This window comes from Gracilinanus agilis, chromosome 2 (assembly GCF_016433145.1).
Source record: "Gracilinanus agilis isolate LMUSP501 chromosome 2, AgileGrace, whole genome shotgun sequence".
NCBI classification, from domain to species: domain Eukaryota; kingdom Metazoa; phylum Chordata; class Mammalia; order Didelphimorphia; family Didelphidae; genus Gracilinanus; species Gracilinanus agilis.
In genome coordinates this window covers 37,648,145-37,662,607 of record NC_058131.1, presented here as the reverse complement: position 1 = coordinate 37,662,607, position 14,463 = coordinate 37,648,145, and the positions used below count along the sequence as shown (strand labels likewise).

Below are 14,463 nucleotides of genomic sequence, written 5' to 3'. Positions count from 1 at the left end.
TCACACCTAGCAGATTGGCTAAAATGAAAGAAGGGGAGAGTAATGAATGTTGGAGGGGATGTGGCAAAATTGGGACATTAATGCATTGCTGGTGGAGTTGTGAACTGATCCAACCATTCTGGCTGGGAATTTGGAGCTATGCTCAAAGGGCTATAAAAGAATGTCTGCCCTTTGATCCAGCCATACCATTGTTGGGTTTCTACCCCAAAAAGATCATAAATAAACAGACTCATATGAAAATATTTATAGCTGCATTTTTTGTAGTGGCAAAGAACTGGAAAACGAAGGTATGTCCTTCAATTGGGGAATAGCTTAACAAATTGTGGTATATGCTGGTGATGGAATACTTCTGTGCTCAAAGGAATAATAAACTGGAGGAGTTCCAGGTGAACTGGAAAGACCTCCAGGAACTGATGCAGAGTGAAAGGAGCAGAGTCAGAAGAACATTGTACACAGAGACTGATATACTATGGTAAAATCGAATGTAATGGACTTCTGTACCAGCAGAAAGCAATGACACAGGACAGTTCTGAGGGATTTATGGTAAATAATGCTACCCACATTCAGAGGAATGACTGCAGGAGAGGAAACATATAAGAAAAACAACTGCTTGAACACATGGGTTGATTCTGACATGATTGGGGATGTAGACTCAAAACTACCACACCAATGCAACTATCAACAATTTGGAAATAGGTCTTGATCAATGGCACATGTTAAAACCAGTGGAAATGTGCATCGGCCATGGGTGGGAGGAGAGTGGGGGTTGAAGGGGAAAGTAGGACCATGAATCATGTAACCATGTTAAAAATGAATATTAATAAATGTTTAAAAAAAGTTTGGGAACTACAGAAATAGAAGATGAATTGTTTGAAGAAGGTACCATGAAGATGCCTGAAGAAACCTCCACAGCATCAGAAGATCCAGCATAAACTTTGGAATATAACTGATTGAACTTTGGGAGGTTGAACATAAGTATTTTGAGCGTAAACTTGTATGCCATAGGAGATTGCCCCCTAAATGGCTTATTGTCAATGTGCCTAGAAAACATTGGTTTGCTCTCTCACTCTCTCTTTTATTTCCCTCTTATCTCTAACTATTGTAGTTTCAAATGATCCACTGGGGAGACTAGTCTCCCAAAGGATCACAGGGGGGATTGTGAAAGAGAATCCTTTACTCTATTGTCTATCCTGAGTTAACACTAACTTAAGTACTTCACTAGATTGTAAAGACAGGATTAACTCTCCTTTGTCCACCTTTTGATTGAATCAACACAAGCTTGAACTAGGTGGAGGAGCTTGAAAACCACTTAGTGAATTCAGACCCTCAGAAACTCAATCAGCCAGCCCCACCCTCATTCAGTTTTATCTGGTCAAGTGAATAATTAGAGGTGTTGTGTGGAGATGCAAAGCATGGAATCCCTGCAAAGGTACAGGGATAGCCTCACCCAGAATTCCAGGGGACCCCCCTGGAGAACTTTGGGTGAGGGGGCAGTTGAGAAGGGTTGGAGTCAGTTATTTTGTGGAGATGGAAGTGAGCAGACACCCTGCTTACCTCTCCATACTTGGGGGTCCACTTGAGAGGCCATAGTGGCATAGCCAGTGTGGTTATACATAAGGATTAGCCTGTATAATAGAGTTAGTCTATATCAACAATTAGAGAGTAAAGATATTCATTAATAAGAAGAGTGCCAGTTTTAGTTAAGTGCCTTCATCCCTCCTGTGAGGGGGAAGGGCAGCTTCCATTTTAATAGTTCAGGGTCTCCTTTTCTTATTCAAAAACCCTCATTGACCCTTTCTAGTTTTTCTTGTTAAGTCCTAATATAACTTTTTATCTTCAAATTTGTGCCAATAATTATTTGGGAAAGATACAACTCAGTCTGAACATCTAGTTTGAATCCTGTCTGCTGCCAGCTTAAGAAGATCTCCTCTGTCCTTCAACAGTTAGATTGCTAGCTTCTATATACTCCTCTAACTGACCTGAGAGGAATATAAATTAAAGAAAAAGAACATCATTGGGGTTTTCAGCCATAACAGAAACTTACCAGAAGAATCTTATTCCTATCTTCATTACCAACTGAAGCAGTAGCAGTTAGAGGGGGAGGGGTTTGAGAGCCAGGAGTGTTTAGCCCCCTCCTTTCCTCACTGAAGCCTGTCAATCTCTGGCCTTTGACTTGAAGCTCTAATATTGGCCCTGATACATTTATCTGCTTCTCCAAACTATCTGTTATTATCATTATAACAGAGGTCTTGCAACCAAAAGGATCTCAACCTATTCCCAAACTTTAAATGGGCAAGAAGCCTGCCTAGCTGGCTTGGAGCCAGTTATGGAATGTGAATACCTAGTGGGCTACTTTTAGTAAGCAGAACTGGTGCTGTGGGATGAACTGAACACCAAGTTAAGGCACCAGATGCCTACGCTGATCAGACCCCAGAAAAGGTGTTGGTTGATATAGATAGCAGGACAGTGACCATGGAAGTTGAAATCTGCTAAGGAGTTTCTAACAACTCACTTGGCTGATTGAATTTCTGAGGGTGGGAATTCACTAAGTGTTTTTTTAGCTCCTCCACCTAGTTCAAGCTTGTGTTGATTCAATCAAAAGGTGGATAAAAGAGAGTTAATCCTGTCTTCACAATCTAATGAGGTACTTAAATTAGTGTTAACTCAGAATAGACAATAAAGAATTCTCTTTCACACTTTGTTTTAGACTAAACAGGGATTACCAAGCATCCATTAAGTGTTCTGAAAAGTAGTAATAGAAATGCTCAAATCCTCAGTCACCCTTTTTATCTTAGAAGTTTCCCCCTTTGTATGAGAGATCTGTTCCCAAGAAGATCAGTACCTGTGCAGGAACCATCCTTTTGTATCCATTGTAATAAATCACTCCTGGTATCTCAGCCTCTGGCTACAGCCTCTTTCCCAGGCCTGCTAGTAAATGTATGGTTGCTGTGCTTAATTCCCCAAAAGGTGTATAAGAATATCTTTACTCTCTAATTGTTGATATAGACTAACTCTCTCAATCAATAAACATTAAGCTCTTTTTATGTGCCAGGCCCTGTTCTAATCCAGTGACTGCACTAGTTTGGTGTTTAGTCTGGAGAGACTAGCTTCCATTTTGGAGAAGCCACATGGTTACTCACTACCAGCCTTCCTGGTTGAGAGCTAATTAATCTCTGCCTGGGTTAAGATAGGATAGATAACCTCTCTAACCTCTTCACATTTCTCTACTTTATTGTTTCCTCTCCATTTTGTAAATATTTGTAAAAAAAATTTCTGACTCCAGATATAATATTGGCGACTACATAATTTCATAAAATTATAGAAATAGTTAATAATTAAGGAAGGCACTAGAATTAAGAAGAGTTATGCATAGCTTCCAATGTAAAGTGTAATTTTAGTTGGGACTTAAAGAAAGCAAAGGAGGTCAGTAGTTGGAGTGAAGAGAGAAAGTATTGTAGATGTATGAAACAGCCAGAGAAAATGCCTGGAGCTGAGTGATGGAGTGTCTTGTTTGAGGAACAGGCAAAAGACCACTGTCACCAGACTGAGGAATACATGTTAGGTAACAAAGTAGAAGACTGGCAAGATAGGAAAGGATTAATGCAGAGTGGAATTCTAACTGCAGAGATAGGGGGTCAGGCCACAGCTCAGAATTCCATAGGGTCCCCCAAGAACTCTGAGAGAGGGGGCAGTTAAAGGCAGTTGAGTCCTGGGTTTGGAGTAAGCAGGGGACTCTGTTTGCTGTGTCCTAGGTCCAAGTTGCTCTTGAGGGGCTTGAGGCTTGAATCTGAACAAAGCCATTTTAGTTCCTAGCTGCCAACCTGTTTTACTTGATTTGACCTTCAATCAATATCACAGTTATCTTTATTTAGTTATTTAGATATAGGAGAAGATTATTTATAGGTTTAGAGAGCTAACTAGCCAATGTTACCTTTCCCCTTTGAGGGGAGGGGCTGCTTGGTGTAATGCAAGGATGCAACAGAAGCTTTTGCTCTTGTAAGAGTCAACTGTAAACATCCTGGCAGTTAAGTCTTAGAATCTTCACAGAAAAGTCAGTTGGAGTCCGAGGCTTGAAGAGAGCTGATGTTCCAACTGAGGCTTTCAGCTTTGCCTTGGCCTGTGCTTTTGTCTCTGGACAAAATTTGAACCTAGCTGATTTCTCTGGACCTCTCCCTGACCTCTCCGTATTATACCCCTGTTATCTTTCCTGAATTTCCCTTTGGGCTTTGGGAGGAAGGGTGGTTTTTGCTTTGGTGTTTTAGACATTGTGGGCTTTAGTTTTCTGTAAGCAAGTAGAACATCCTTAAATGAAGCTATCCTTTATTTTATTGATCTAGTAAATATTTTACTTTAAAGCAACCAAATCTTCCTGACTGGGAGAGCAGGCTCTCTCTCAGTCTAACCCTCCTGTGACCCTTCCCCTACCTTTAGCTTCTCCCTAGTGGCTATTACAAAACCCTAAACCTCTCTCTCCTTCTAATTAATCCTGATATTAATAAATCCCCTTTGTGACCTACTCAAACCCTCTGGTGAATCATTGTGCCAAAAATTGAGGCAAGGGCTGAAGGAGGAAGGAGTTATTTTCTTTTATTTCTTGAGAGTACTGTGTAAAAATTTAAATTTAGGTTTTATGCTATATATGAGAATTCTAAAGTAGTACTGTGGTTGCCGATTTAAAAATATTACAGCTTAAGTCAAAATGACTTTTAACAGCTTTATTTACAAAGAAGTGGAAAGAGTGAAAGTTAACATGTCGATAGAAAAATGTAGATAAAGGGAGCAGAAAGTACTGCCTAGCTAAAAATACCCTAAGTTTAATCTTAATGTCTCCAGATAGCAAATGTGAATCTGAAAGTGAATCTCACCAGAATCCAAAGTTCTAATTAGGAAGCTGAAATCCAAAAAACCAGGAGAGGCAGAAGAATCCACCAAGAACCTTCAGTACACACGAAGCTAAGACAGCCAAGAATCTGACTAGAACTCACGTTGAAGGAAGTGTCCCACTGGAGTGCCAAGAAGCAGAGTGGGTCTCCTTACCAAAGAACCAAGGAAGGAATCACTCCACTCACCACTGCAGGATCCAAGAAAAAGACTCCTCCTCCAGTCCAGTTCACCAATGCAGAGAGAATAACTGAATCCTCGAGCAAGCCTTTTTAAAAACAATTTTCTCAATACTTTTATTATTTTTAAATTAAATTTTATTTTCAACTCTTAAGTGCCTTCCATCCCCCAAATTCAGAAGGCAAGAAATATGATTGTACATTATTATATATTATGCATTAGCCACTCAATACCTTTTAAAGAACAGAACTAGCTCAGCCCACAAGGTGGAGGAATGCCAATCATATTTCTTTCATATTTCTTTTACCTTATGATGGATATAAGATCTTTGCAGAGTTCAAACAGAAGAAGGACTCTTTGGGTCATTTCATAGCACTTTTAGTGATTCCATTTTCCATCTTCCTCTCCATCCCTTAGAACAGCTCAGAATGTACTCCTTTCTCACCTCTGCCTCTTGAGATTCCTGTTTTACTTCAGATGTCATTTTTAGTTTAATTTCTTACATGAAGCCATTCTGGTTTACCCTAGTTAACAGTGCTTTTCCCTTAGAAATAACCTTTAATTATAGATCCTGTAAAAAGGAAATTGGAAGAAACCATCTAAAAATGTATATATTTCTATGGACAAGGGAAATGTATCAAAACTACATTTCCCGTGATCCAACATGGTCCAACTGGTTTCCGTTTCCGACGTCTTGACGCAGGGGAGCGCTTAAATCTCATGGGTTAGGAGGGAGTGGCCTCTTCTTTGGCGAGTAGGGCTTGGCTAGGAGGCAGTATGGAGGCGGCAGTTTTGAATGCTTACAAGCGCGTGGTCTAATGATTTTATCTATCAACATGGCTTTAATTAAAGTACTAATATATATATTTATACCAGCCTCTATCATTTTTAATATTTATAATCCTTATGTGAGTACTTCCTATCTCCCCTTTCAGAATGTAAAGCCTCTGTCTTTGTATCCCCTCTCTTTTTATAGTCTTACATGAAATGATTTTATTGAAATAATTTCAAGGTGCCATGCAATGAAAAGAAGAGGTACTAAGAGCAAAGAGCCTTGATTTTCTCAGTAAAGTGAACCAAAGTCTTCTGGTTTGGGGAAAGGAGATATTGAAGGATGATTAAAAAGCTGCCAGAGTGAATGAGATAAAAAATATATTAAAAGAGCAATATATCACAAGGGTTATTAACTATGACCAGGCATTATTTATGGCAGGAATGCAGAGCTGGTTCAATATAGGAAAATTATCAGCATAATTGACCATATCAATAACAAAATCAACAGAAATCATTTGATTGTCTGCAGAAAAAGCTTTTTACAAAATATAATACCCATTCCTTTTAAAAACATTAGAGAGTATAGGAATAAATGGAGCTTTCTTTAAAATAAGTAGTATCTATCTTAAACCATCAATAAACATTATCAAAAAGGGGACAAGCTAGAAGTCTTCCCATTAAGATCAGGGATGAAACAAAGATGCCCATTATCACCACTATTATTCAATAAGACAAGAATAAAGAAATTGAAGGAATTAGAATAGGCAATGAAGAAAAAAAGCTATCATTTTGCAAATTATTCCAGACTCTCAGGGACAGCTCAGGCTGGATACTTGTGAACTTTCAATCCTCTCAAAAGCAATTTATCCAGGTCATATTCTGAGCATTGCCCTCCTAGTCTGAGCTCTATAAATTCATAACTTGGGTTTGGGTTTGAGCAATACAAATGTGGTCTTAACCTTATTTGAAACTCTAGTAGATTGTTGTTGGACTCAGATCCTGTCAGCCAGCTGTAAAGTTCTACAGGTTCAGTGACAGACTTATAAGCTCTCATTAATCTGGGCTTCCTCGGTTCAATTCCCTGTAGGCCTTAGATAGGGCTAAGAGAGTATCTATCAGTTGGAGAATGATTGAGCAAATTATTCCTTATAAAGTGGAACATGATTGATCCATAAGAAATGATGAAATGGATGGTTTCTGAGAAATGTTGGAAGATGTTTATAGAACTCATGAAAGGGAAGGAACAGAACTAGGTAGTTTATACCCTAATGACAACATTATAAAGATGACTTTGAAGGACTTAAGAACTCTGATCAATTATAACAACCAACCACAATTCCTGAATACTGATGATGAAGAATATTACCCACCGCCTAATGAAAAGATGATGGACTCTGGTCTCAGAATGAGACATGACTTTAATATATATAGTAGGAATATATTTTGCTTGATTGCGCATATTTTTTGTCAGATTTGGTTTTTCTTTTTTCAATGATAAGACCATATGATTACATAAATAGATGCAGAAAAAGCCTTTGGCAAAATACAACACTCATTCCTATTCAAAACACTGGAAAGTATAGGTATACCTTTTTTCCCCTTAAAACAATAGGAAACATCTACCTAACACGATCAACAAGTATTATTTGTAATGGGGAGAAGCTCGAAGACTTCCCAGTAAGATCAGGAGTGAAATAAGAATGTCTGTGATTATCAATTTTTTAAAACATAGTATTAGAAATGCTAGCAATAGCAATGAGAAGAAAAGAAATTAAAAGAATAAAAATGGGCAGAGAGGTAATGAAACTATCTCTTTTTGCAGATGACATGATAGTATATTTGAAAATCCTAGAGATTCTACTAAAAAGTCAGTTGAAAATATCAATAATTTTAGCAAAGTATCAGGATATAAAATAAGCCCAAACAAATCATCAGCTTTTCTATATATTACTAATAAAATCCTACAGGAAGAGATAGAAAGTGATACTTCTTTCAAAATAACCACAGATGGCAAAAATTTGGAAAATGAAGGGATGCCCCTCAATTGGGGAATGGTTGAACAAATTATTGTATAGGATTGTGATGGAATACTATTGTGCTATAAGGAATGATGAACTGCTTGATTTCTATAAGAACAGGAAAGCCCTCCATGAACCAATAGGGAGTGAAATGAGAAGAACCAGGAGAATATTATACACATAACTGAAACGTTGTGGGATGATCAAATGTAAATTACTTTGTTACTTACTTACAAAAATGATCCAGGCCAATTCTGAGGGCCTTATGAGAAAGAATGCTATTTACATCTAGAGAAAGAACTGTGGGAGTAGAAATCCAGAAGAAAACATGATTTATCACTGGTTTATATGGCTATATGATTTGGGGTTTTGATTTTAAAAGATTACTCTATTACAAAAATGAATAATATGGAAATAGATTTTGAATGATAATATATGTATAACCCAGAGAAATTGTTTGTCAATTCCAGGAGTGGGGAAGGAAGAGGAGAGAGAGAGACAACAAGAATCATGTAACCATGGGAAAAAAATAAACACCAATAGAATAAAATGTCTGGGAGGATATGTGCTAAAAGAAACGCAGGAACTACATGATCATCATTATAAAACACTTTTTACACAAATAAAGTAAGATCTAAACAACTGGAGAATTATTAATTGTTCATGGATAGGCAGAGCTAATATAATTAAAATGACAATCCTACCTAAATTTATCTCCTTATTCAATGACATCCCATTTACATAACAAAAATTATTTTACTGATTTAGAAAAAAATAATAAAATTCATTTGTAAGAATAAAATATTAAGAATATCAAAAGAAATAATGAAAAGTAAAAAAGAAGGTCTAGGAGTATCAGATTTTAAATTGTATTATAAAATAATAATTATCAAAACTATCTGATACTGGCTAAGAAATAGAAAGGTAGATCAGTAGAACAGAACATATAACAAATAGCAGTAAAAGATTATATAGTAACCTTGTATTTGACAAAAGCATAGTTCAGGTTTTAAGGATAAGAAATCACCATTTGGTAAAAGTTGTTGGGAAAAGTGGAAAGTAGTATGACTGAAACTAGGTATAGACCAATATCTTATACCACTCACTAAGATAAGATCAAAATGGATACATGATCTAGACAGAAAAGGAAATATAAGTAAATTAGTAGAATACGGAACATATCAGCTATTAGAGTTATGGATAGGTGAGGAATTTGAGTCATTAAGAAATGGAGAACACTGTGGAATGTAAAATGGATAATTTTGAGTACATTAAATTGAAAAGTTTTTATACAAATAAAGCAACTGTTACCAAGAATATAAGGAAGGCAGAAAATTGGGGGAGGCCAAATTTTAGAGACAGCCTCTCAGATAGAAAACTCATAATAAAGGAGAAAAGAAAAAAAGAGTAGGGGGATAGGAAATAAATGCTTATTAATTTGATAAAATGTTAAATTTTTAAAGAGTAATTGAATGTTTTACTTGAGTCTCAGTGGGGAAAATGATTTGCAATGTTGACTTTGAACCATAAATTAAACTTATTTATAATTTACAATGTCTAGTATAAAGTGGGGATGGTAAAGAAATACTTGACATGGAATACTTTAAATCCTTGATTCTATGAGAACAACTCTCTTTAGGTCCTATCAGTTTCATGTCTTCCTCATGTTTCTCATAAAAAATGGTTCTTGAGTGCATGGGAATGTTTTTGAATATTTCAGAAATTGTTGACATTCCAAGATGTGATTGTAGACTTCACCCAAGAGGAATGGAGCTTTTTGGATCCTGCTGAGAAGGATCTTTTCAGGGATGTGATGCTTGAAAACTATGAGAACTTTGTCTCTCTTGGTAAGGATAGCTTTTCTCTCATGATTTGTCTGACCATTAAAGTGATTTAACATTCTCATTTCCTAAAAATTATGGGATGTGTCAGGTGATTTGCTGACTTATGACTTGGTGTGTAGACATATCTCATGAATACATGTAGATAGTCCCCCATATCCCTTGGTGTAAAGATATGTGATGTTTCATCTCCAGATGAAAGGCCTTGATTTTTTCACAACTGGAAGTCAGCTTTATTATGTTGCCCACTTTGAGCTTAGAAAAGACTTCTCCCCTCAAGACCCTACACTAGTAGTTATTTGGAGACATGAAAAATTCTATAGTCTTTATAGATAATGTGCTGAAATAAACTAATTGTGTTTGAGCCTAACTCAGATCTGGCCAGTTATCTTCCGTATTCGATGGGATTGAACCATAATAGCATCCTTAAGAGGGCTTTGCATTAACCTGCTCTCTATTTTTCTAAAGAGAAAAAGGTTAAGATTGAATTCTTAAACATCTCTGTCCTCAGCACCTTTTCAAATGTTTCCTCATGAGCAAGGACTTCCAGATTCCAAACCACTTTTGATTTCTCAGTTGGAGAGAAGAGAAACACCATGGCTGCCAGTGGGAGAAGTCCTAAAAAGCATTTATGTAGGTGAGTGAATAAAAATCAGACAGATGGTTATATAAGATTGTAAATTGCACCACAACTAGTCAGTAAGGATGGAATATTGGACTGGACATGATCCTAAAAGACCTCCAATCCTTTGGAGAAGGATTATGGCTCTCCCTCTTTAGCTACTTCCTGATTTTATATTCTCCTGATCTTCCCCCCTTCCTATTTCCCTATAGCCTCAGAAGAAGTAGTATTCATTTTTTGTGAAACTAACCCTTCCGTCTATATTCAGGTTCCTGTTTTTTTTTTTTGCACTTTCTCATAATTTCTTCTCTTCTTTCACCCTTAGAGTCTCTTCTTCAAAGTTTTCTTCTGTTCAGAAATAGATATTTGCTAAAAGAAAATAAATCTTTGTTTTCTCTCTTTTTTTTATTATAGTCCAATCATCTCTTTTCACTGCCATTTATCTCCTCATGCCACAAATAGGATTTTTTACCATTTCTATTTAAACTGTCCCCTTTCCTTTGTTCAAATACTATATAATTACCTTTTATTCCTGTTATTCCATGGAAAATAATTAAGATCCTCACCCCTTGCTGTGGTAATATCTACAGATTATTTACATATAATACTTTATGTTTTAGAAAGGGCTTTTGCACCAGGGGAGGTAGGTAGTAAATTTATTAATATCTACACTTTATAGAGAGGAGGCAGAATGAGAATCTGTGATATTATGACTTGCCAATAGTCACTCAATTAGTGGTAACAGGTACTGAAGTCCAGACTTTCATTTCCCAAACTTTTTCTTTTAAATTATCCCTAAGATTCTTCAGGGTCAGATCTTAGCTCCAGTGTACATTCAGACTGCAGACTTCTTAATTATATATTTATTTAAATCATGAAAAGCTATAGTAACAATAATAATGCTGATAATAGCATTTATATAGTGCTTTAAGGTTTTCAAAGTGCTTTGCAAAAATTATCTCATTTTAATTTTTACAAAAGTCCTGGCATTTTAATATCCTTTTTATATCTATTTTTATATCCATTTTACTCAAACACTTTTTCAGTTCAGCTTTTTAATTGACTATAAACTCGCTGGACTGTTTTTAATCCAACGTGTATTTTTTCGTCTTGTCCAGAAAAATGTTGTCACTTGTCCTCTCTATCCATCATTTACCTCTTCATGCATCCTTTTTTTTAAAAACGCATACCTTCTATCCTAGTATATCTAAGACAGAAGAGCAGCAAAGGCTAGGCAATTGGGGTTAAATGGCTGTGTCTGAGACTAGGAATTGTCTGAGGTAAGATTTGAACCCAGGTTCTCCTAAGCCCAGACTGGGCTCTCCATCCACTGTGCTATCTAGCTGTTCTGTATTCATGAACTTTTCTTTCATTTTTTAAAAAAACCCTTATCTTATTTTCCTAGAATTGATAATGAGTATCAGTTCCAATGCAGAAGATTGGTAAGGGCTAGGTAATTTGGGATAAGTGACTTGCCCAGGGTCACACAGCTAGGGAGTATCTGAGGCTAGATGTCAACTCTTGATACTTCCCTTTCCTGGCCTTGCATTCTACTCAGTGAGCCACCCAGCTGCTCCTGACTTCATATATCTTAAAGGACATAAACTTCATTGTGTATGATATACAACCCATTCATTTAATGTTGTTTTTTAGGGATTGATACTTTTTAAAAAACGAATAATTCTTTTAGTCTGAGATTCTCTTTAGTTTAAGATGTCTATTTGGCAGAATTAACTTCTTTTTACTTTCTGTTAATTAAGCCATTTATTAAGTCCTCTGAAGATTAAATGTTCTATTCCTATCTTCTTATGCACTTGGGCTTCACTTACTTTCTAGGAATGTTTTTCTAATTGTTTCAGATTAACAATCATTCTTCTTCATGACTATGACAGAATCTAAAACATAGTATGAATTCATTTTATCTTTGAGCATTGAATATTGATACCTTTTACCCCTAGATTTTCTTCCTGAGCATAATACATTTGGACTGAACTGCCATCTGGGATCATGCCTTCTTACACAACAGATAATTTCTGAAAAAAAAAAAGTCTCCAAGAATATGACAATCCTGGGAAGAACTTCAATCTGTTTTCAGGCCTAAGTGAACATAATAGAATCTGCTTATCAGAGAAACTACCTAAGTATAATAAATGCAAGAAGCCCTTCATCCATCATTCAAAACAAATTCATTACCATAGAATGTATACTCAAGGAAAACTCTCTAAACATCATGAATTTAGCAAAGACTGCAGCATCAATTCACAATTTCTTGAATCTCAAATGGTTTATAGGAATGTGGAGAACATTTTTGAATGTAATGAATGTGGGAAAGCTTAGGGTAGTAAACAATCCCTTACAACACATCAAAGAACTCATACTGGAGAGAAGGATCATAAATGCAAAGAAGGTGAAAAAGTCTTTAGTTCATTTGTAAACCTTTTGGTACATAAGAAAATTCACCGAGGAGAGAAATCCTATTTATGTAATGAATGTGGCAATGCCTTTAAGCAGAAACAACACCTTAAAATTCCTAAGATGGTTCATGCTGGACAGAAGCCTTTGAATGTATTCTATGTTTGAAAATCTTCAGCAATAAACATTCCTTAGATCAACATAAAAAAATCCATAATAATAATATACCCTACAAATGTAAGAAATGTGGGAAACCATTCTGCCAGGAAATACACTTAATTAAACATAAGTTAATTCACACTAGAGAAAGACCATTTGGATGTAATGAATGTGGGAAAGCTTTCAGCAATAAATGCTACCTACTTCAGCATAAATAAATTCATACTGGAGTGAAATCCTTCAAATGTAATGAATGTAGAAAGACCTTCAGCAGTAAGAGCTACCTAATACAACATAAAAAAATTCATACTGGAGTAAAACCTTTCAAATGTAATCAATGTGGGAAAGGCTTTATGAATAATAGCTATGTAATTCAGCATCAAATAATTAATGCAGGATGGAAGCCCTGTAAATGTAATGAATGTGGGAAAGCCTTCAGCAATAAACACTATCTAAGTAAACATGGAAAAATTCATATTGGAGTGAAACCCTTCAAATGTAAAGAATGTGGGAAGGCCTTTAGCAGTAAGAGCTACCTATGTTGACATAAGAAAATTCATACTGGAGTGAAACCCTTCAAATGTAATGACTGTGGTAAAGGCTTTATGAATAAGAGCTACCTAATTCAGCATCAGAGAATCCATACAGGTGAGAAACTATAAATGTAACGAATGTGGGAAAACTTTCATTAGTAACAAACAGCTATCACAACATAAGAAAATCCATACGGGAGAAAAACCTCATAGGTGTAATGAATGTGGAAAAACCTTCAGGCAGATGGCCCATGTTGAGACACATAAAAAGATTCATACAGGTGAGAAGCCCTCTAAATGTAATGAATGTGGAAAAGCCTTTATAAGTAATCAACAGCTATCCTGACATCAAAGAATTCATATTGGAGGGAAGCCTCATAAATGTAAGGAATGTGGGAAAGCCTTCAGTAGTAATAGCTACTTAAGTGTACATCAAAGAATTCATACTGGAGAGAAACCCTATAAATGTAAGGAATGTGGCAAAGCCCTTAGGCAAAATTCATCACTTATGCAACATCTGAAAATTCATACTGGAGAGAAACCCTATCATTGTAATGAATGTGGGAAAGCCTTTAGGCAAAGTTCATCCCTTATGCAACATCAGGCAATTCATACAGGAGAGAAACCCTACAAATATAATGAGTGTGGGAAAACTTTCAACAATCATAGAAATTTATCCCGACATCAAAGAACTCATACTGGAGAGAAGCCCTATAAATGCAATAAATGTGGGAAAGCCTTTAGCAGTAATCAAAGGCTCACAGGTCATCAAAGAGTCCATATTGGATAAAAACCTTGTAAATATAAATGAATGTCACCAGTTTTAATTTGAAGCACATAAGGCAATTCATTCTGGAAAGAGGCCTATTTAAATATTATGAATGTAGGAGAGTCTTTAGGTTTGAGTCGAGACTCATACATTATGAATGTGAAGCCATAGTGGGAAGAAATAAAAAAAAAATAAAATGAATGTATGAAAGCCTTCTGCAGAAAGGGAAACTTTAATACACATAAGAAAACTTAAGATTCATGAGAAATCTTTT

The 14,463-nt window shown here is 36.0% G+C and overlaps 1 protein-coding gene across 1 annotated transcript in view; it reads left to right on the top strand.

The window, feature by feature from the left end:
- The window catches only part of LOC123233183 (zinc finger protein 11-like), a 61,278-nt gene extending 47,068 nt beyond the window's left edge, over positions 1-14,210 (top strand). Inside the window, exons 4-5 of the mRNA XM_044659334.1 lie at positions 1,212-1,225; positions 13,829-14,210. Of these exons, the coding sequence (XP_044515269.1) occupies positions 1,212-1,225; positions 13,829-14,210 (396 nt within the window). The remainder of the gene's footprint in view (positions 1-1,211; positions 1,226-13,828) is intronic.
- Positions 14,211-14,463: the final 253 nt, after the last annotated feature.